Source organism: Chelonoidis abingdonii, chromosome 24 (genome assembly GCF_003597395.2).
Source record: "Chelonoidis abingdonii isolate Lonesome George chromosome 24, CheloAbing_2.0, whole genome shotgun sequence".
NCBI lineage: Eukaryota > Metazoa > Chordata > Testudines > Testudinidae > Chelonoidis > Chelonoidis abingdonii.
This window is the reverse complement of record NC_133792.1, coordinates 22,313,275-22,334,792: the sequence shown is the minus strand read 5'-3', so window position 1 is coordinate 22,334,792 and position 21,518 is coordinate 22,313,275. Positions and strand designations below refer to the sequence as shown.

General features: G+C 48.9%; 1 protein-coding gene across 1 annotated transcript in view; it reads left to right on the top strand.

The window, feature by feature from the left end:
• LHX6 (LIM homeobox 6) overlaps positions 1 to 21,518 on the top strand; it is a 41,321-nt gene that overhangs the window by 15,916 nt on the left and 3,887 nt on the right. Inside the window, exons 5-9 of the mRNA XM_032767614.2 lie at positions 6,030 to 6,250; positions 15,308 to 15,408; positions 15,504 to 15,599; positions 18,192 to 18,366; positions 20,252 to 20,355. Of these exons, the coding sequence (XP_032623505.2) occupies positions 6,030 to 6,250; positions 15,308 to 15,408; positions 15,504 to 15,599; positions 18,192 to 18,366; positions 20,252 to 20,355 (697 nt within the window). The remainder of the gene's footprint in view (positions 1 to 6,029; positions 6,251 to 15,307; positions 15,409 to 15,503; positions 15,600 to 18,191; positions 18,367 to 20,251; positions 20,356 to 21,518) is intronic.

Genomic DNA, 21,518 nt, shown 5'->3' with positions numbered 1-21,518 from the left:
TCAGTATTTTGGGGGGGAAGCTGTGTGTGTGTGTGTGTTTGTTTGTTTGTTTGTTTAAGAGGCTCTGATTGATTTGGTTTAGAAATATACCAGCATCATGGCCTTTGCAGAGGGCTGTGCTGGTATATGGATTTGGCACTTCTTGACATAAGTGCATGGGCAGAAAGAACTGTAAGAAGCCAGCCCTTTGAAGGCGTGAGGGTCTGTCCATCTGCTGAGCAGACCTCATCACGCCCCAATATCTGAGTGCCTGGCAGAGCGCTGGAGTCCAGTATGGAAAATTCAGTTACATTTCTAGCCCCTGTGCCCTCACCATTGAAGTGCCTGGGAGCTTTGCCATCTGTTGTCACTTTACACGACACATGTAACATGAGGGAGTGCGTAGGCTCCAACTAATCATGGCCGCTAGCTGTGCACAACATGCGACTACACACTGCAGCTCGGGCAGCTTCTAAACAAACACAGAACCCAGTGAGCACTATTGAGGGCTCACAAACTATATAAAGGGACACCATCCTCTTCCTATTGGTGGCCCCATCAGTCCTGATGGGAACAGGGTGGGGCCTGCAGAGTGCATGAAATCACCGAACGATTGCATGAGCCTGGTGGGTAAAGAACAACTGGGCATGTCTGTCCCCGCACATTTGTACCCAGTATCAAGTTTGCTTTTGTCTAGTTTGTATTAAGGTGGGATGGGGAGAAGCAGGGATGTGGTGAGTAAGGAATGTCACAATCAAACCTCTCCTACGTTGCAACTGGGGGGTCAGAAAAAGTCAGCAGATCCATGGAAAAACCTAAGAGGCCTAATCTTGTTGCTACTGAAATCAGTGGCAAACTCCCCTTGAGTTTAGTGGGAGCAGGGTTGAGCCTTAGGTTTTCTTCTCCCCGCTGCAGCTTCCCAGAGTTGCACCATTACACCAGGTGGTCTTTAAGCTTAGCAGCTGAGCAGAGCAGGGGAGGTAAATGATTGGATAGTTGCCTGAATTTCAAATGGCGGAGCCTTCCAATGCATTGGGAATTCGGACTCTGTCCCTGGCCTGGAGCAAGTCCCTTTCGCACCCCTTGTCTCAGTTTCCCATGTGTAAAATGGGATAATGAAACTCTCCTGGCTTTAGGAAGCACTTCGAGTGCTCTGGAAGAGAAATGTGGTGAGACGTGCTAAGACTTGTGGCATTACAGGGTGTTATTAATTGGCTTAAGCTTGACCCTTCCCTTTATGTCGCTACAGTTCAGTGTAAGCTTGTTTACGTAGCATGTTGTTCCAAGTAATCCAAGTTGCAAGAAAGATGTTTAGTTCTAAATAATAATAAAAAAAATTAATACAGTTCTTTTGTTTGTGCTTTTATATAAACTGACTGGCAAGAAGTCAGTTTACAATGTTCCCATCTGAAGTACATTAGTCAGATCTCTGTATAACTTCAGTGCAAAAATGTCCTCTCTTTGCATTTTTTTTTTTCTTGGTCAGCTGTGGTCAGACTCAGAAATTTAGACATTTTTATTCCTCTCATATAGTTTTGTAATTAGTAATCTGAATAGATGCCAGTCTTGCCCCATCTAACTATACCACTGTCTCAACACTAGCTCTGTGGGGATTCATACACTGAGAGCCTGTGTCGTCTTTTACTAATGCTGGTGTAAATTGGAACAAACTCTGTTGAAGTGAGTGGAGTCGGTCCAGGGAGTGAGATGAGCATGTGGCCCATTAGAATTCTTGGAAACAATACGCTAGGTGGCACAGAGTATGGAAAGTTGCTTAGTTTTGCAATGCTCAGGTGAGGGGTGGTGAGTCTGGGGTAGCTCTGTGGGGTTTGTAGTTAAATTAACAGTTGGTTTATATTGTGTGGCTGAAATGGTTGAAATTGCTTTGAGCCATAAGATGAGTCTGGAAACATGAAGGATTTGCAAGTGTCTTATTGTTTTTGTTTTTCAAAAGTCTTTGGGAATAAAAATGGATCCAGTAATAATAAAATATCGCAGATTAAGAACATAAGAGTGGCCATACTGGTTCAGACCAATGGTCCATCTAGACCAGTATTCTGTCTTCCAACTTTGGGCAGTGCCAGATGCTTCAGAGAGAATGAACAGAACAGGGCAATTTCAAGTGATCGATCCCCTGTTGTCCAGACCCAGCCTCTGACAGTCAGGTTTAGGGACACCCAATGTGAGGTTGGATCTCTGACCATCTTGCTAATAACTATTGATGGACCTACCCTCCACAATTTTTTTGTTTTTGAATCCATTATACTTTTGGCCTTCACAACAGCCACTAGCAACGAGTTTCACAGGTTGTGTGTTGTGTGAAAAAATACTTCCTTATGTTTGTTTGAAACCTGCTGCCTATTAATTTCATCGGGTGACCCATGGTTCTTTTGTTATTTGAATGGGTAAATAACACTTCCCTATTCACTTGTACCACAACATTCATGATTTTAGGGACTGCTGTCATATCCCTCCAGCCATCTCTTTTCTAAGATGAACAGTCCCAGTCTTTTTAATCTCTCCTCATGTGGAAGCTGTTCCATACCCCAAATCATTTTTTGTTGCCCTTCTCTGTACTTTTTCCAGTTCTAATGATATCTCTTTTGAGATGGGGTGACCAGACCTGCGCACAGTTTTCAAGGTGTGGATGTACCATGGATTTGTACAGTGGCATGATATTTTCTCATTGTTTGCTTTCTTGACGGCCGCTGCATGCTGAGCTGATGCTTTCAGTGTTGAACAAAACTGAAAGGAAGTTTGAGCTGTGCAGATGTAAGAGACTGAATTGACGTACACACGAAGCACCATATTCTGCACTTTCTTTGGCCCTTCCTAGCTGGTAGACCAGTGGCAAAAGAGGTTGTCTGGGCTCGGGCATGGCCAACCTGCCACATTCAAGTATTGAAAAATGGGAACAGCAAAACCAGAACACACAAGCAGTTCATCTGATCCCAGATCTCCACTGGGGTTATAACACAGGGATTTAGATGGCCCATCCGTCTTGTATCCTTTATCTCCTGCTGATGTTTTAGATAAAGGCAACAAATCTCACCCCAATAATATCGCTAGACTGTATGTGAGGGAAACATTATCTGATACGAGAATAATTTCAGGATTGGCATTAACTCTGTTGTGACAAAGAAAAGAAAATGGTCTGTTCCATTGCTTCATTGCTGCTGGGTTTTTTTGTTTTTGTTTTTGGGTTTTTTTTACTTGTTAAAGAACAATAAATATACATTTAAAAGAAAAAAATCAGAAGGAAAATGCAAACTAGATTTCACTGAGCTGGATGTAATAGTCCCCAAAAAGGCTCCTGTTCTCTGAGGAGGTGTAAACTATAGAGCCCTTTACAAGCAACAGAGACTTGCAAGAATCAGGCATTATGGACGTCAATGGACATTCTGGGTTTTGCATAAACCTAAGAATAGTCCTAGAAGTACAGCACAGAGCACAAGGAGCTCTGGGAACTTTTTTGTTGCTTTTTCAAGGACATAACATGAAATGACATTTTTGACATAAATTAATCAACTGACTTTCTTCCTCTATCAGTGAAAAGACTTTTATTTATATACACTTTTTTTAAAAAAGCAAATGATGATGTGTATAATATTTGAAAATAACATGGTCCAGTTCACTGGAATGGGGAAAACGGCTCTAACAAATTTCTAGGGCTGGCTGGAAAACAATAATTCCATGTAGCTACAATTTTTGAGATTTCAAAATGTTGTTGTTTAAGTGCAGCCCTTCTGAAGTTTTTCAAGAGAGACAGACTCCAGAACAGCCAGTAATCGGGGCACTCAACCCAGATGTGGGAGACCCAGGTTGAAGTCTCCAGCGCCCCAGATGAGTGTCATGACCACTAGGCAATATGACTATTCTGGGCTCTGTTTCTCCCCTCCACAGGAATTCCATCTTGGCCCTGGGAAACCTTCCCAAGCAAATTTTCACCAAAACTGATACATTTTCTGAAACATTTCAGTTTCAATAAAACTGGCTTATTTCAAAGGAAAAAAGTTTTGTCAACTATTTTTTTACCGGCTTTACACATTTCCCACCCTAATGTTACATTGACAAAGACCAAAATAAAAAGCCCACAGACTTGAAAGATGATTCATTTAACCATGTTACCTCAACCGCTTGTTTATGAATTTATCATCCATTAGGCCATTGCCACAGGCAGACGTTACAGCTCTTATCCGAACGCCTGATCCAAAACCAGGAGTGGATCTTTCAGTTGATTTCAGTGGTCTTTGGATCAGACCTTTAATACTATTTCTCCTTCTGAGAAAAATTGTTGTTCTTAACATCTGACGATAGGACAAGAAGCAATGGGCTTAAATTGCAGCAAGGGAGGTTTAGGTTGGACATTAGGAAAAACTTTCTAACTGTCAGGGTGGTTAAACACTGGAATAAATTGCCCAGGGAGGTTGTGGAATCTCTATCATTGGAGATTTTAAAGAGCAGGTTAGACAAATGGGATGGTCTAGATAATACTTAGTTCTGCCATGAGTGCAGGGGACCGGACTAGATGACCTCTCGAGGTCTCTTCCTGTCCTATGATTGTGCCTCTGAGTCTCTGACCCCCAGAAACCTACTGAGGTCACTACCATGCCTGGCACTTTTGCTTGGCTTTCATGGGGCTGGAACTTTCTAAATCTCACTAAACTGTTTGGATCTAATAATTCTAAGTGTCTCCTGAGACTATCACACAGGGCTCTGGCGAGAGTCAGTGTGCAGAACGGGTGACAGCCACTGGAGCCATGGGCAACCCCCCTGACTTCCATGGGGTCAGCATTTCACCGTGGGGGGAAGGTGTTTTCCAAAACTCTCCTCTTCACTCCCATTGATTTCAATAAGAGCCAAGTCAGGGCAACACCAAGTGCTTTGGGAATCCCCTGTCCCCAGCTGGTGGCACAGCCTATTCTGAATGCCAGATGCACTTGTCCTACTCAATCCCCTGAGACAGGACTCTCAGTGCCTCTAACATTCCACCTTCTCTAGCTTCTGATGTGCTTCTTGGGTTCTTTGCAGTGAATATGGTGAAAGGTTCTGGTTTGGCAGCCTGAGGGAACAAAGGACCCAGTCCCCAGAACAGGGGTGGCCCAGGTAGTACCATAAATGCTGCCCCTCTCTGGCAGTGCCCCTAAACTCTGACCGAGGACGGGGGTTAGAGGGGAGAATTGAGTCTCCATGGCCCATCCCTGGCCCCTCAGCTGAGATAGCCAGTGTCCGTGGTGGATTTTTGGCCTGGACCCTGTCTCCTGGGGAGAGGGCTGAGATTTCTTGTGAACTCTTAACAGATTAATACAGGTGGGGTTCTCTCAGCTCTACTAATGGCTGTGGGACCCCAAGACAAATCTAACTCCTGGACCTCTGCTTTGGTTGGTTGTTTTAATGCAGCATGAACTGTTCTTAGCTCAAGGTTCTCTTAGTGCGTTGCCCGTGACATCTGGGCACTCCAGTGGCACCGTGCTGCGCAGGCGATAAAGTTTAGGTCAGTAGTGAGACAATGTGAGGGAGGGAATCTCTGTTACTGGACCAACTTCTGTGGGGCAGAGACCCAGCCTTCGAGCTATGCAGAGCTCTTCATCTGACCCAGGTAAGCTCGAAGGCTGCTCTCTCTCTCCCACAGAAGTTGGTCCAGTAACAGATATTCCCTCCGCCACGTTGTGTCTCTAATATCCTGGGACTGTCACGGTGACAGTAACACTGAATACAGCTTAGGGAAGTGGTGCTCACTCCAGTCCGGGTGAGGCTGGCCTGTATTTAGAGCCGTCCCTTCACAAGAACTATGGGAGGCGGTAAGACACTGACCAGGAGTAAAGAGCCATGTCACTAAGCTCCTGTGTGCAAGTCTGCCGACCTCTCTGGGCAGCGCTTTCCCCTCCCACCCTTTGTCTGGTTTGGTTAGAGTGGGAGCTCTCTGAGGGAAGAGCTGTCTCTGACGCTGTCTGCGGCGTGTAGCACTGATAAAGCTGAATAACAATCATGGTGCGGCAGCCTGTCTTAGTTCTCACCTTTTCTTTCTGTGTCTTTCTTTTTTTTTCCAGTCGATTTGGTACAAAGTGTGCCCGCTGCGGCAGGCAGATCTATGCCAGCGACTGGGTAAGGAGAGCCCGCGGCAATGCCTACCATCTTGCCTGCTTTGCCTGCTTCTCCTGTAAAAGGCAGCTGTCTACTGGCGAGGAGTTTGGCCTGGTGGAAGAGAAAGTGCTGTGCCGGATTCACTATGACACAATGATAGAGAACCTCAAGCGAGCAGCTGAAAATGGTATGCAGACCCTCCGGGATACTCGCTGGCACCGCGCTCTCCTGAGAATGTCACCCTCCATGTTAGTAGAATGGCCGAATAAGCGGATTTTCCCCACCTTCCCCTCCTGTTCCTTTACTAGGTAACTAAGCCATAGTGCTAGCCCATCTCTGTGTGCGTTGGTGCTAGGGCCAGTTCAAACAGCCTGCTGCTGGAACCGCCCCCCCAGCCCTGGCAGCTGGGGGTGCTGCTGGAACCACCCCCCGCACCGGCAGCTGGGGGTGCTGCTGGAACCACCCCCCGCCCCGGCAGCTGGGGTGCTGCTGGAACCCCCTCCCCCGGGAGCTGGGGTGCTGGTGGACCCCCTGGCTCGAAGTGGTTTCCATCATATACAGGGTGTGCAGTTTGGTTCAATGGCTCTCAGCTCCCCCACTGTTCCATCACCCCGACTGGACTATGCTTACCTGGAAGGCTGGGCAGTCTAGATGGCAGCAAACACCAACCTCATCATCCCTGGTGGGCAAGTTCTTTGTGGACAAATTTCTACCCTCAAATGTGTCCAGGGGTCTGTGCGTGCCCCAAGGCAGAGTTTGAGCCTTTGATTTAGAGCCCTGATGTTTTCCAGATACTGAAGGGATGTGCCCACAGTCTCCAAAGGGTTAAACCTCCCACTGGGGTGGGGTGGCCAATTTAACCTATTCATTTTCCACTAGCATTGCTAGTCTCTGAGCTCCATGCTGCTGCTGCCCTTGGTAAGAAATGGCCCTCCCTTTGCTAACAGCCACCCCATGCTGTCTGCTGCCTCTTCTCCTGCCTCAGAGCCTCCCACTGGTGCTGCTTTTCCTGGCTGTCCTGTGGCTCTACCTCTGTAGGTGGCATGTTTAGGGGCCTCCTGGGAGCAAAATAAGCCTTTTATTCTCCTCCTCCCTGGCCTTCCTAAGGAGAGCTGAGGAAGACGTTTCCCCAGACCTGCTGGGCCACCAGGATCCCTGCAGGATCCAAAGTGGTGGCCTCGAGGGGCCTAATCTGGCAAAGAGCTCGCGGTAGCGGTAGGCAGCGGGGAGGGGTAGTGCTGTCATTCTCTTGTCACGGCTGCCCCTAAACACGTGGAAGAGCCTGGGCACTGCTAGTTCTCTCTCGAGGAAATGGAGGCCCCAGTCTCAGCTTTGATTGGATGAGTTGTTGCTTGGGTTTGCTGGTCTCCCGTTGTAGCATGTGGGACAGGAAGCAGTAGGGATTTTGAGTCCGTGAGTCATAAATCTAGAAGGTGGGAAACCTGGCAGTCAGACCAAACATTCCCCTCATTTTCCACTGGCCCTGCCCTCCCACGGATCCCGCCACTTCCCAGTTGTGCTGGGCTGTGTGCTGGCCTTCCCCTTACCATAAGCACAATTTGAGAGTGAGACAGCAAGGATCTGGTTTCTCAATCAAGTCCCACACCTCTCAGGGAGCAGCAGAGGTCAAATGCAAAACGGAGCAGCTCCCTTCCCCTTGAACTAATTCCAGCTCCCTCTTCCTGAGTGGCAACATTCAAATGGCCACAGAGAGAACCCGAATGGCCGAGCTAATCGCAGGCAGGGCAGTGGGGGGCTGAACTGCTCTCAGGGTGGAGAGTGCTGGCGTTTATATTTTATACACCAATAAAATACAGTAAGAACTCGCTGCTGGAAATGAACAAGGCAGTTGGGCTGGGGTGGAAGAGGCTCTCATGGGAATGGTGAAGTTAGGCCTGAATGATGTGGAGTAGCTGGCCAGGTGGGGAGGCCCAAGGGTTGAAATGTTGGATTGTCTGAGCACCGCCCCTCGCTCTCGTGCATTCAGGATCGGCGCTAGGGGTTTGAGCGCCCTAGGCGCACGGCAATTTCACTGCCCCGCGCCCTGGTCCCGCGGCTCCGGTAGAGCTGCCGCTGTCCTGCCTGTGGGAGGTCTACCGGAGCCGCGCTAGCAGCCAACCGTCCACAGGCACCACTGTGGCAGGTCCACCGGAGCCGCCTACCGCCCCCTCCAGCAAAATGCCACCCACCAATAATTCTGGCGATTGCCTAGGCCGCCTAAATGCAAGCGCTGGCCCTGCGTGCATTACACACAGCTGGTCAGTGGGTGACTTGGCATGTTTGGAGTCTGACGAAGTTCAGCTTTAGGATTTGGGTCCCTGGTGAGTTCACCTTGATGTCAGCAAGTCTTGTGAGACGCTGCATTGTGACTGTGCCATGGGCGCGAGCTTCGTTGCTGACGCTGGCTGAGTGTCAGGTGCAGGGACACTGTCTATGTCCCTGAACCTGTAGCAATTTTACAGGTTACTGCCATTAAACTAGTGCCGATTAAATCATCAAAGTTGCTTTCACGCTGACGTTTTTGATGATGGCTCTAGAATGCTTTGGTGAGGACGTGAGCTCACAACTCCAGAGAGATCCTCTCACTGTCCTGCTTTTTTCTTCAGCTTCCCAACTCAATAAGAGCTGATGCCTGTTCCATGGCCGGGCATTTCAGAGTGGAAGGGGCTGAGCTGTGCTTTGCTAGTGCCTGGCTGACAGATATGCAGATTATGTGTGCGAAAACCCCGGTCTCAGACATTCTGGACCTATGCGGGATATCAAGTGTTAGGCGATAATGCAGCTATGGGAGAAAATATGGGCATATAATAACGAGCACTTATACAGTGAGACAAAGAACACCGTCTCGCTCAGATGGCCTGGGAGAATTGCCCACAGCATTGTCTGCAGGTGGTGCTGCACATTGCAGTTACCACAAATAAGCCATGAGTTTTCTCACACCCAAGGTCAGGCAGAAGCCAGGTGTAACGCAATGGCCCGGATGCAGAAAGGCAGGCGGAAATGCCCTGAGAAAGCTTGCTAGATGTGAGGCCCGTAACGTGAGCCTCACGGTGTCCCTGGGCAGTAGAGTGCGTGAAGGTGAATGAGTGCTCTTGCCATTACAAGGGATTTATCTTTAGTCAAGACAAACGGCAGGAGTCAGCAGCAGCAGTGGCATCTCCTCTACCAGGCCCTAGTGCCTCCAGGGACCCATGGCCAGTCCCAATAACTGCCTCCCCTGAAGCTGAATCTGGGACTGCTGTCCCCTCTTGCCCCAGCATGAGAGCGGAGTGTCTGTCCCTGCAAACTGAGACGGGGCCTGGTGCATGGTGCTGGTTTGCTTTTGTTGTTTGACTGTTTGTATGGAGTGAGGTGCAGACACCTGCAGAGTCATTGTGCTGCCAATGAAATTATCACTGGAGAAGACCCATACCCATGAAGATGGCCTTCTGAAAGGGGAGAAGGAATGGTCCCAGGAATCAGCAGGGTGCAGGAATTGCTTTTTGGTCTAAATGCTTGTTTGAAGTTAAACCCCTGCCATGAGGCTGACAGACGGTTTATTCCCATACGAATGGCCCAGAGGAGGTGCTGTCGGGTGCAAGGAGGCATGTGAAGGCTTTCAAAACCCTGCTTGAGCCCTTCCAGGGTGTCAAGTGCCCCTGGACACACTGGTTGTGATCAAAGCTGGCTGTGAAAGCAAGTTGGTCAGTCTCACAGGGCACAGCAGCAGCCCCACCACTTCAGTGGAGACTGACTCCAGTAGAGGATCTGGCCCCGGGTGTCGTATCTGCTCAGTCTGGTAGGTCTCCTCCAGCCCTGGTTGCTCTCTCTGTACTGAGATGGAGAGACGCACTTGGGTCTGTCTGCGTAGGTAAACATTTAATAGACCCTTTTGGGAGGAACCCTTCCCACGGTACACTGCAGGTGGGTGAGTCAGGAATCATGGCCTAACCGTGCCCCCTTTTCCACACGTTACCTCATGCAGCTGGCCTGTTTTTCTGAGGGATGGTGTTGGAGTTCTTGCCGGCTTATCAAAGCCGAGTTGTTTAGCTCAGTCCAGACTGCATTGTGCTACAGTGGTTTTGAATGAAGCACAACTTTCTCCTAGGGTGAGGGTTTCTCCTGGCATGGGCAGAACCTTGGGGCCTCCCCAGTGCTGCAGAAGCTGAGGCTGTTCTGTGCAGGAGGCCAAAGGGCTAATGCTAACAGACTGTGTGGAAAAGCTGTGCGCAAGGATCGTTATGAGACTGGAGTAGGAGTGATCAGGAGAGATCACAGGCTGTTTGTTTCTTGCCTCAATCATGGTCTCTCAGATCTTTCCACCAAACTCTTGGAGCACGGACGAGGCTGAGGAGGAAGAGGGAAGAGAAGTTAAATAAGAGAGTTTCACATAGGGGGGCTAGTCTTGTCCCCAGTCCCTTCCTCTGCCATTTTTTTCCCTCTAATTAACATCCGAGCTCTCTGCCGATGAAAGCGCCACCGAAGTGCTAAATATTATTTCTATTTCTGTTTGCTGGGGAGGCCAGTGTGTGTTGAACTCGGGCGGATGTGCTGTTGAGGGATGTGAATGTGATGCACCATCCTCGACTGCATGTGGAAACGATTACCCAAAACGACATGCAAATAATCAGTGTGTGTTTACAAGATTTAAGCAACGAGATTAAAACAAAATGTCAAATCATCCTGGGAGGGTCCTGACTCTGGGATGCTTGTTTGCTGGACGTCAGTCCATATGGCAGACTGATGCCTGGAGTAGAGTGATGCTCGTAAAAATGCGGGTATATTGCTGCTTGGACGAGCCCTTGGTGGGAAGAGGACTAAAGGGATAAGATGTCACTTGTGCTGATGTGCGGACATTGATTGTTAAGAGCCGGATCCCCAGCTGGTGGGAATGGGTTGGCTCTGTGGCTAGCGTAAATGGGCATTGCTCTCTTGGAGTGGTTGTAGCTTCACCAGTTTACACCAGCTGAGATGCTGTGTCTCTCCTGCTGCTTAGGCACGGGGTGGTTGTTCCCAAATGGAGATCACAACAGCCGTGTGGGGCAAGCAGCAGGAGGAAGCCCAGTGGCAGCTGGGTGGAGCGGTTGTGCCACATGATTCTACAGCTTAAGGCCAGCATTTCCTGCACTAGAACCAAACAAGGAAACCTCCCGAGCGCTGGCTGCTCTGAGAGAGGAGGGGAAGGGTCTGGAGAGGAGCAATGTCTAGAGAATTGCAGAGGGCCACACATTTTCCCCCTCCCCAGTAATTACAAAGCAATTTCTTCTGCACATGAGGTTTTATGTATAAGAAAAATAAACAGATGTAGCTGAAGCCTGAATCCCATTCATCATCCTACAGGAGCAAGTCAAACTGGCTGAGAAAGCCCTTCAGTGTGGGCCAAGACAATCGGAGCTCGGTGCAACCTACAAAACAAACAGCTCCTGGCGCAGGGAAGCGGGAGCTGCTGAGCCTGCTTCAGGCACGCACCCTTAGTGGGTACTCGCCAGCATTACACTAGCCAGTCCAAGCGTGGCCAGCCCTAGCATGCCTGAGGACCCTGGAGGGAGCCCTGCGCTCAGGAATCACTCGGTGGAAGCAGGTCTTACAGTGGTGCCATTTCCATGACTTTGTGGAAGTTGAAGGTTTTAATATTCCCAGGAGGCCTGACCTGACCTCGCGCCCCAGCCCCACTCCCTAGAGCTCTTTAGGGTGTCTGGGTGGGTGCTGGCAAGGCACAGCCTGGTTCTGCGTTTCAGGTGCAAACTGATTTGGGCTGAACATGCATGAATCAAACGCACAATATCCTTCTCCTCTCCTGTTTTCCCCATTGCAGTGGTTTAGCTGCATATGTCCTGGGAAATACATTACAAGGAAGCACCACGCAATGGCCGGGAAGGACAGGGAACCCAGATGGCCTACACCACAGGTCTTATTCACTGCCCATTTGTAGGAGTCCTAGATCCAGGCTCCAGGATTGAGGGGTTTATGTTCCTCGGGTGGGAGGAGGATTTTGGGGGCAGAAGAAGCGGGAAAGACCCCCTACAAGCTACTTACATGGCAGATATAAGGCCATAGAAATGACTAGTTTTAACCAGAGAGAGAGTGCAGGGCAGGGGTAATGGAAGGTGTGATTCCTGCATGCTGGGAGGATGAACTTCCTCTACCCCCAGCCCCCATTACGCTTCAATGGGACTTGAGTGGTGTCTAAGCTTTATGCCGGGGAATTTCACCCTGAGAGACCCCCAAGAGGGACTCCTCTGCTGTGTAGCTGGGGACTTGGCTATCTGTCAGTAAAGCCACATCTCCTTAATGAGACATGCCCCAAGTGTGTCTCGGCACTCGCTTTACTTGTTAACAATGTTCAGGTTTCCAGGAGAGCTAACAAAGAGGGCTTTTCTGAGACCCACTGAGCCTTCTTGTTGCAGTGGGTTGCAGTGGGTCTCACCTTAATCAATAGAGCAGAACTAGGTTTTCTAAAGCAAAGTGATTCCAAAGGACTTTGCAAACTCAAAAGTGACAGCAGATACTGACAGTGGATATAACTGCAGTGCGGAAACAATTATACCTTAAGCAAAAGCCAGGAGTGCTAGAACCTGCTCACTGATGGAGGGAATGTTGCCCAGGATGTGGAGTTTATCCTCTCTCAGAAAGTGCCATGAGACCTTTATTGTCCAGCTGGACAGTCAGAGGGAGGAGCGGAATGGCCCTCGCTGGAGTGTCTCATCTGAAGGACAGCAGGTGTAGCCAGGGAGCACGTCTCGCATACGGCACTGCAGGGTCACCACTGAGCATGTATTTGAGGTTTGATTCTGCATTTAAACCCCCCATAGTTTATCCCAGAGGTAAAAGTGCCACCACCTGGGCCAGGCTGGCACAGTAGCTATAGGTACCTCAAGGAAGCAAAACGTTCAGGGCCAGCCCAGGTTAATCCCTGAACAACTTCAGTGGGGCCTGGATTCAGTGCTCAGAGTTTCAGAAGGGAGAGACCTACTTCTGCTGTGCCTACCAATACTGGCTGGTATGGTGTCTAAATGCTTGTCCCTTGTCCTGCATTTCTGCCTTCCTTCCAGTTACCTGATACACCTACTTGTGCTGTGTCTTAATCAGACTGGGGTCTCTTTAGGGCAGGGACTGCCTTTTACATTGCGTTTATACAACCCCTAGCACAACAGATCCAGACTGGGGTTCCTAGGCACCAGCCTTGTGTAAATCATACGTGTACCTGGGGCCAGGGCAGATAGTGCAAAGATGCCTGCTCCGTGCCAAGCTGAGATTGTCAATGCTAAGTGGTGTTGCTCTGTTAGGAACTTGCCAGCCCATATAAAGCTGGTGCGGGAGTTATTCAAACTATTTAGCGCCAATGTTAATGTTGTTGGCTGACTACGTGACGGGATATGACAGAGGTCTATAAAATCATGGGCAATGTGGAGAAAGTGAATCAGGAAGCGTTATTTACCCCTGCATATAACACAAGAACCAGGGAGTCACCCGGTAAAAGTAATAGACAGCAGATTTAAAACAAACATAAGGAAGTATTTCTTTACACGACCTGTGGAACTCATTGCCAGGGGGTGTTATGAAGGCCAAAAGTATTACAGAGTTCAAAAAGGAACTAGGTAAGTTCATGGAGGATAGATCTATCAATGGCTATTAGCTGAGATGGTCAGCGACACAACCCCATGCTCGGGGTGTCCTTAAGCCTCTGACTGTCAGATGCTGGGATTGGACAACAGGGGAATATTTCCCTATTTTGTTCATTCCCTCTGGGGCATCTGGCATTGGCCACTGTTGGACGACAGGATCCTGGGCTGGACGGACCATTGAGTGATCGTTCTGGGTCGGACCTTATGTTCTTAGGGGACTGAGGTTCAGTTCCCTGCTCCTCCATAGAGTGGGTGTGACCTTGGGCAAGTACCTTCGTGGCTTTGTGCCTTCCATCCCTGTCCGTATGGTGGGGATAATGGCCCTGGCAGGTTGTCTGGAGGATAAATCCCGTCAGGTGCTTGGCAATAGGAGGAGGGTGACCAGAAGTCCTGTTTTTTTGGGGCTTTGTCTGATATAGGTGCCTATTACCCCCCATCCCCATTCCAGTTTTTCACACTTGCTGTCTGGTCACCCTAAATAGGGGCCACGTTTCCAAGAGATGTTGGACAACAATTCACTCCTGTGTGAGGAGAGGACGTGCGTTGCTAACACCCCTGCGCAGGATGCTGCTTCGAGACCTGTTTGAACCACAGGACTTGTTTCCTTTTGAGGAATTCTGTCTGCAGCTGCTGGAAGGGAAATGTCTCCCCCTGGCTGTAGATTGCAGCTGGTGCTTGTGCTAATTGCCAGTCAGGATCAGTCACTAACGCACGACTCAGCTTTGCATGCACGTCAGGGCTGGCTCCAGGCACCAGCCCAGCAACCAGGTGCTTGGGGCGGCCAATGGGAAGGAGCGGCACTTTGGGCTCTTCGGAGGCAATTCGGCGGTAGGTCTCTCACTCCCTCTCGGAGCGAAGACCAGCAGCCGACTTGCCGTCGAAGACTGGAGCAACGGCGGTAGAGCTGATCGTGATGGTGGCTTTTTTGCTGTTTGGGGCATCAAAAACCCTGGAGCTGGCCCTGATGCACGTGACTTCTGCACATTTTAAATGCCCCTGGGGGTGAATCCTGTCCCCTTGTGAGGCCTTGCAGGGGAGCCACACCCCAGTGAGGGGGACATGGGAGCGGGCAGGAAGTGCATGTCCCTGGTATGCCAGGGAACCCAGCTCTAGGGCACTTCTAGCAAGAAGCTGGGCTGCAGGATCTGTGTTGCTTGGGGCAGATCTAGAGGCGAAGTGACTGCTCCAACGCTGAAGCTTTCTCTTTCTCACCCCCCTCCTCCTGAATTTCCCAGCTTGGGCTGTGCATTGAGGTCTGGGCCTGATCCTGCAGCCAGGCCAAACTCCTATTCTCTGCAATGGGAGCTGGCTTGAATAATGGGGCACCGGGTCAGGTCCCGGGGGATTGAGTCACTTTGCAAAACCTAAAATAACTAGTAGCCCAAATCCCATCAACACAGAACTCTCTCTTATGGGTAAGCTCCTGTTTTCAGTGACCTCCCCAGACACAGTCATATGGGGAAGGGGTTAATTCTGCTCTGGCTGTATGAGAAAATCTCCTTCACTTAGATGACTGGTTCTGGGTTCCCATGAGTGGGCTATAATTGGCATTCCACCATATACAGGAACCACATGTGCAAACAAAGACTGAGCCTCAAACCATAGCGATGTGTGCTCAGAACTGTTCCCTCTCCCTGCAGGCAATGGGATCACGCTAGAAGGAGCAGTGCCGTCTGAGCAAGACAGCCAACCCAAGCCAGCAAAGAGAGCGCGGACGTCCTTCACCGCGGAGCAGCTGCAGGTAAAGTGGCCTGGGCACGGGGTTCTGCCTGGAGGGGGGTTACGTTACTGGACAAGGGTCAAGGTGATTGTTCTCCCTGTGTCCATCTGCCCTAGGTCATGCAGGCACAGTTTGCTCAGGATAACAACCCAGATGCACAGACCCTTCAGAAACTGGCAGATATGACCGGACTTAGTAGGAGAGTCATTCAGGTAAGAGTCGGGGAGAAGCTCTGCTATTCTGATGCTTTGCAGTGTCACTTACTGCCATGCTGTACCTGTACTGGGGATTTTTCCACCTTGAGATTCATTGGAATCACTAGTCTAAATCACCACACTCTTCTTATGACCGGTAGGAGTGACCATCACCGAGTCACTGCTGGGAACTGCTGTGCTGGATTAGCTGGATCTACCAAGTGCCTACTCCCAGGTGCATGTGTTTGATTGAAGTGTCCATTCATTATACCAGCACTGGTTTTGTTTTTTCCATTTCCCACTCCCCCCCCCTTTCCTTCTTTTCTTTTTTCTTTTCAAATTTGTGTAATCAAAGAAATCTAGCTCCAAGTCAATGCAAATACATTAAAGGCGGGGTGGGGGGGAACTGCTTTTAATACTGTCGCCATCCACTTTACCTTGTCATTGAAAATCAGTCCAGATGACCGAGCACCCTTCTCCATACACTCCTCAATACAAACACTCCTCAATACAAAGAAACTTTAGCTGTTCAATGAATTTCATTCACTAGAATGATAGCAAGGAGCAGCCCAAGTGAAACATTGGAAAATATTAGGGGTCAGGTTTTTAAATACGTGAGGGACTTCAACAGCCATGAGGAAAATGCCTAAGGAAATTGCAGAAGCCATCACAGTGAGGGTGCGTTGTGTATATTGTGCAACAGGGCAGTGACGGTAATACCAATAGAGAGTAAGATAGAAATGCTGCCCAGTGCATAGGACACAGGAGCTTGAGTCTGTTCCTGGCTGTGCTACTGGCCTGGTGGGTGACCTTGAGCAAGTCACTGCCTCTCTCTGACTCAGTTTCCCCATCTGTAAATTGGGGATAATTGCCTTGACATCCTTTATAAAGCACTTTGAGATCTACAGATGAAAAGTTGTATATAACACCTAAATAGTATTACTTCTGCAAGCAGCAAGTACAGTTCCTGTAGGAATCTCACCTTGAACCTCCTGTCCCTCTGGTGCATTTCTATTCTCAGCTTTAATGTTGCACTGACATATTTTTGCAAATAAGAAAAACCTGAAAGTCTAAAACAAACCTGCAACTTTCATGAATGTTTGCTCGGCCAAAGGGAAATTTAAATGTCTAGTAGGACAAAATCCAGCTCAAACCGCAGTTACAAGGCTCTTTAATAAGCCCAAGCCCAAGACCAAGTGGAGTACACATTGGGTGATTCCATGTGCAGATTTTTTTTTCTAAAAAAGGACCTTTCATCAGGAAACAATTTGTCGGGAATAATCCTGTTTTTCCTTCTCTGAGATCTAGTATCCATGTTCTCCACCAGAGAGAGAGGGTTTCTCAGAGTCATGGAACATTTGTACTCTGACCTACCTCTAAAAAAAAAAAAAAAAAATGTAAAAGCAAGAAATAAAATTCATACTTTACCACTTTTTTTTAAAATGGCCATTCATGTGTATCTTACTCTAGCAGAAAAAGCAGGATTCTGCATCCTAACTACAGCCATAAGTTACTGAGTGTTCCTTTAATCCAAGCAATCACACAGACTCTCCCACCCACCCACCCCATTTGGCTTCATTGAACAGGTCTGTACTGCCTGACTGTACAGTATGGGTCTGTTTCCACTGCAGAGTTAACCCAGGCATTGGCCCTAATGCCCCATCCACACGCACAGACCTAGAGCCTGAGTCACAATGGTAACCCGCTTGCTTTGCAGTGGAGCACTCAAGTATTGATAGTTGTCCAAAGCCTTCCCACAATTCTCCCCGTGTGCCCAGAAAAACAAGACGGCAGGTTTTTCCCGGACTCACTAAAAAAAATTCATAGAGCATCTCAGCTTGCTGCAGCACAAAGGACCCTGGGATATGTCCCCAGAAGTTCTAGTGACACGCACAGGTGAATGCAGCATCACTGAGGACACTAAACTCAGGCAGGGCTAGTCTAACCTGGGGGCTCAGATTTTGTGCCAATCACCAACGTTCACTCTGTAGTGAAGACACATCCAACGTCCCGTCTCAGCCTGCACTGGTGTGAAACCCAGGATGGACCCTTGGCAAATGGGAACATCTTTATAATTTGATTGGTCCAAAGTCCTGGTCAGGAACATAATAGGGGAACTTCCCAAGATGTTACAATATTGCTACCAAGTGCTTCCACCGAGCTTGGTTCTGAGCACTGAAAGACCAAGATAACAGTTGGTAGCATTCCATTAAAAACTGATAGATTTTAAGGTGAGAGGAGACCTTTTATGATCATCTAGTCTGACCTCCTGTATGACACAGGCTATGGAATTTACCCCCCTGGTTCCTGCATCAAGCCCAACAGGTTCATCGTTGCATTAAAGCTGGATTGTGTCATTTTATTAGCCAAGGCAAATTAATAGTAAAAATGCAGCCAAAGAGCCCTGGTGCTCATGCTTCACGGAGTTGAAACTTCTGCTCTAACATATAAAAATAAAGCCATCGAGGCCCGCACAGTGTGGTGGTAGGAAGATTTCCCAATGCAAAGGATTCTAAGGAAGTTCCAGTTCTGTTGAGGTCTCTGTGATCGGTCAAATCTCAGTTCAGATCTCGCTTGACCCAAATGGTTTGGTTTCTGTTGGTGTTGCAGGTTTGGTTTCAAAACTGCAGAGCGCGCCATAAAAAGCACACGCCTCAGCACACGGTGCCGCCTTCTGGAGCCCCCCAGTCCCGGATCCCTTCGTCGCTTTCTGATGACATCCACTACTCTCCCTTTAGCAGCCCTGAGAGGGCCAGGATGGTAACCCTGCATGGATACATAGAAAGTAAGTGTCAACCACACCACTTGATGTAGTGTACGTGATGGGCAGAAAGGGAGCTGGGCCTGATGAGTGTCCAGTTTTTGACCAGAACGCCCAGTTGAAAAGGGATCCTGGTGGCGCTGGTCAGCACCGTTAACCAGGCTGTTTCAAGTCCGGTTGGCAGTGCTGAGGATCTAAGACAGGCTAGTCCCTAACTGTCCTGGCACCACGCTGCACCCTGGAAGTGGCCAGCAGGTCCTGCTCCTAGGTGGAGGGTGGGGTCCATAGGGCTCGACGTGCTGCCTCTGCCCTGAGCACCGGCTCCCCACTCCCATTGGCCAGGAACCGTGGCCAATGGGAGCTGGGGGCAGTGCCTGCAGGTGAGAGCAGCACGTGGAGACTCATGACCCCGTCCCCCCACACCTGGGATCCAGAACTGTTGCTGGTCGCTTCCAGGGGGAGCCAGGACAGGCAAGGAGCCTACCTTAGCCTGCTGCACTGCCAACCAGGAGCCACTCAAGGTAACCCTGTCCCCCAACCCTCAGCCCCTCCCCCAAATCTAGAGCCCCCTCCTGGACCCCAAACCTCTCACCCCTAGCCCCACCACAGAGCCTGCACCCCAGCTGGAGCCCTCACTCCCCACATACCCCAACTCCCTGTCCCAGCCCAGATCCCCTCCTGCACTCCAAACCACTCATGCCTGGCCCCACAGCCAGAGCCCTCACCCCGTCTTGCATCCCAACCCCCTATCTCAGCCTGGAGTCCCCGCTTTCACCCTGAACTCCTCATTTCTGGCCCCACCCTGGAGCCCACATCCCTAGTTAGAGCCCTCACCCCAACCCCCTGAGCCAGCACAGTGAAAATGAGTGAGTGAGGGTGGGGAGAGTGAGCAACGGGGGGGGATGGAGTGAGTGGGGGTGGGGCCTCAGAGAAGGGGTGGGGCAGGGGCAGGGCAAGGGTGTTTGGTTTTGGGCGAGTAGAAAGTTGGCAACCCAACCGCTGGGGAAAGTAAAGGCTTAGTAGCAAGAGAAGCTCTCTTCAAAGAAGTTAATGGTGCCGTGGCATAGATACCTGCTATCAAGAACTTCCTTGTGAATGTATAGTGCACAAATGGTGCAGATACTCTTCTCTGCAGGGTCTGACATCTTATTAATTGTGGACCATGGTCAAGGAGGCCCTGATTCCCTATAGAGAACAGGCCCCTGGAAAAACTCTGGCCTTTGGGGCTTTCTGAAGAATCTGTTCAGCTGAGCAGATCAAAGAGCTTAATGCCAGCTGTGGTGGAGAGAATCAGAGAGGTGGAGAAGGGAATGGATAAAGGAGAAGTCATAGTTATGGTCTCTTTCAATAGAATCCCTCATCCTCGGCTGAGGTCATCGTATTGGCTTGACGTTGTTGGTCATTATTCCTCCTTCCATTTTCCTTATAAATCGGGGATGATGGCTAATCACCGTGTAGTTATTACTTTATTTGGAGATTGAGTGGTCTTGTTCCCATGACTGGGATCAGCAGTTTTCTTCCTATCATTCTAAGTGGTGATTAATCATTTGTGAATGGTGGGTCCCAGAACACCCACTTCATTAATGGGCTGCTAAGGTGGGTACATTGACTACACTGGATTATTTTGCTTTTAAGAAAATCAGAAGGTTCCCCCTCTCTTGATCCATATGCATCTTGGTAGAAGCTAATTTTTAAGCATCAACATGATGGAAACAAAGCAAGGATGTACAAGTTACTCTTCCTTTACCTTCCTCCTACTGCTCAATCCTGACCAATTTCTTCTCAGTATCCTGGCTGCCTAGCCTAGAGGGAGGGTGTTATTTATAGAGTAATGGCAGCTAATTGAGTTCTGGCACAAAGAATAGTTGATTGAAGGTCACAGAGGCTGAAGCCCTCTTCTCATTCACAGGTCAGGTACAGTGTGGGCAAGTGCACTGTAGACTTCCCTACACTGCTCCACCAGTGCACCTCAAAGCAGACATGGAAGGACCACTATCTAATAGGGGTGAGAAGGTAAATGTAGTCCCTGTTCCAGGCTTGAAGTCCAAGCATGAATTGTAGTAAAGTTGTGTATAATATCATTGCCACAGCCTTGTGCTGCCTGTTGTCAGATGAAAGCTGTTCCCTGATGCCACCAAACATGCCTGCTTCATCCGAATATCTCTCCAGCTGCTACCAGTCATCCCTACTGTCCCCATGGCTGGTGACCCTGGATTTACTCACCAACCGCTGACAAAATATCTGTCTGTACGCCTTTCAGCACCTGGTGTTCTCGTGATGTGTTGGGCTGTTGCAATTAGAGTTATTGAAGTCTTTTGATTCATCTTGCCTGATCCACCGTCACCCATTTGTTTGGTCTCTCCCCTTTCCATGTAGTAATGAGCATTTTCTCATGCTTCATTACCCAGCTTTCCATGTGGTTTGTGGTAAAGGGGCATTCACAGTAACTCTGCATAGAGAGGGCCTTTGCCAGCCACTGACCTTTCAGTTTTCCATGAGTTAACATGAAAGAGAAACTCTCCTGGAGACTCTGGCATCACTAAAAAAAAACAAAAAACCCCAAAACTCCAACCCTAAATACTAGGCTACTGCATCTCAAAACAGTAACAGAAAACTACTGGATATGAACTAGTATGGTTCAACTGAACACTGACCAAGTCCGGTGTGTGGCTTACTGTTTAAATAAACATTTTACCTCCTGCCAAGACTTTCAAAAATGTGCGTCTAAAGTTAGGCTCTTTATTTAGGCAATTCAATGGTGGGTTGATTTTCAAAAGCCTGGGGCGTTCAGCTCCCGTTGGTTTCAGCTTTCAGCACCCATTTCTGAAGACATTGAGCTCTGTCCTTTCTAAGTGTTCAGTATTTTGTTTGGCAACCCTGGATTATCAAACTCTTTGATAAACAGTTCTGATGCCCTTACACACGCAAACTCTACTTGTGGGAGTAGTGCAACTGGTTTCAATTAAACTACTTGTCACTTAAACTTACTTGCATGCATCTGATGAAGTGGGTATTCACCCACGAAAGCTCATGCTCCAATACGTCTGTTAGTCAATAAGGTGCCACAGGACTCTATTGCTTTTTGCTTAAGAAATGTCTCAGGGTCAGATGCTGAGGGTACAGGGTTGTCCCAAATGTTACTTACCTTTTTAAAACAGTCACTCTGAAGTGATGTA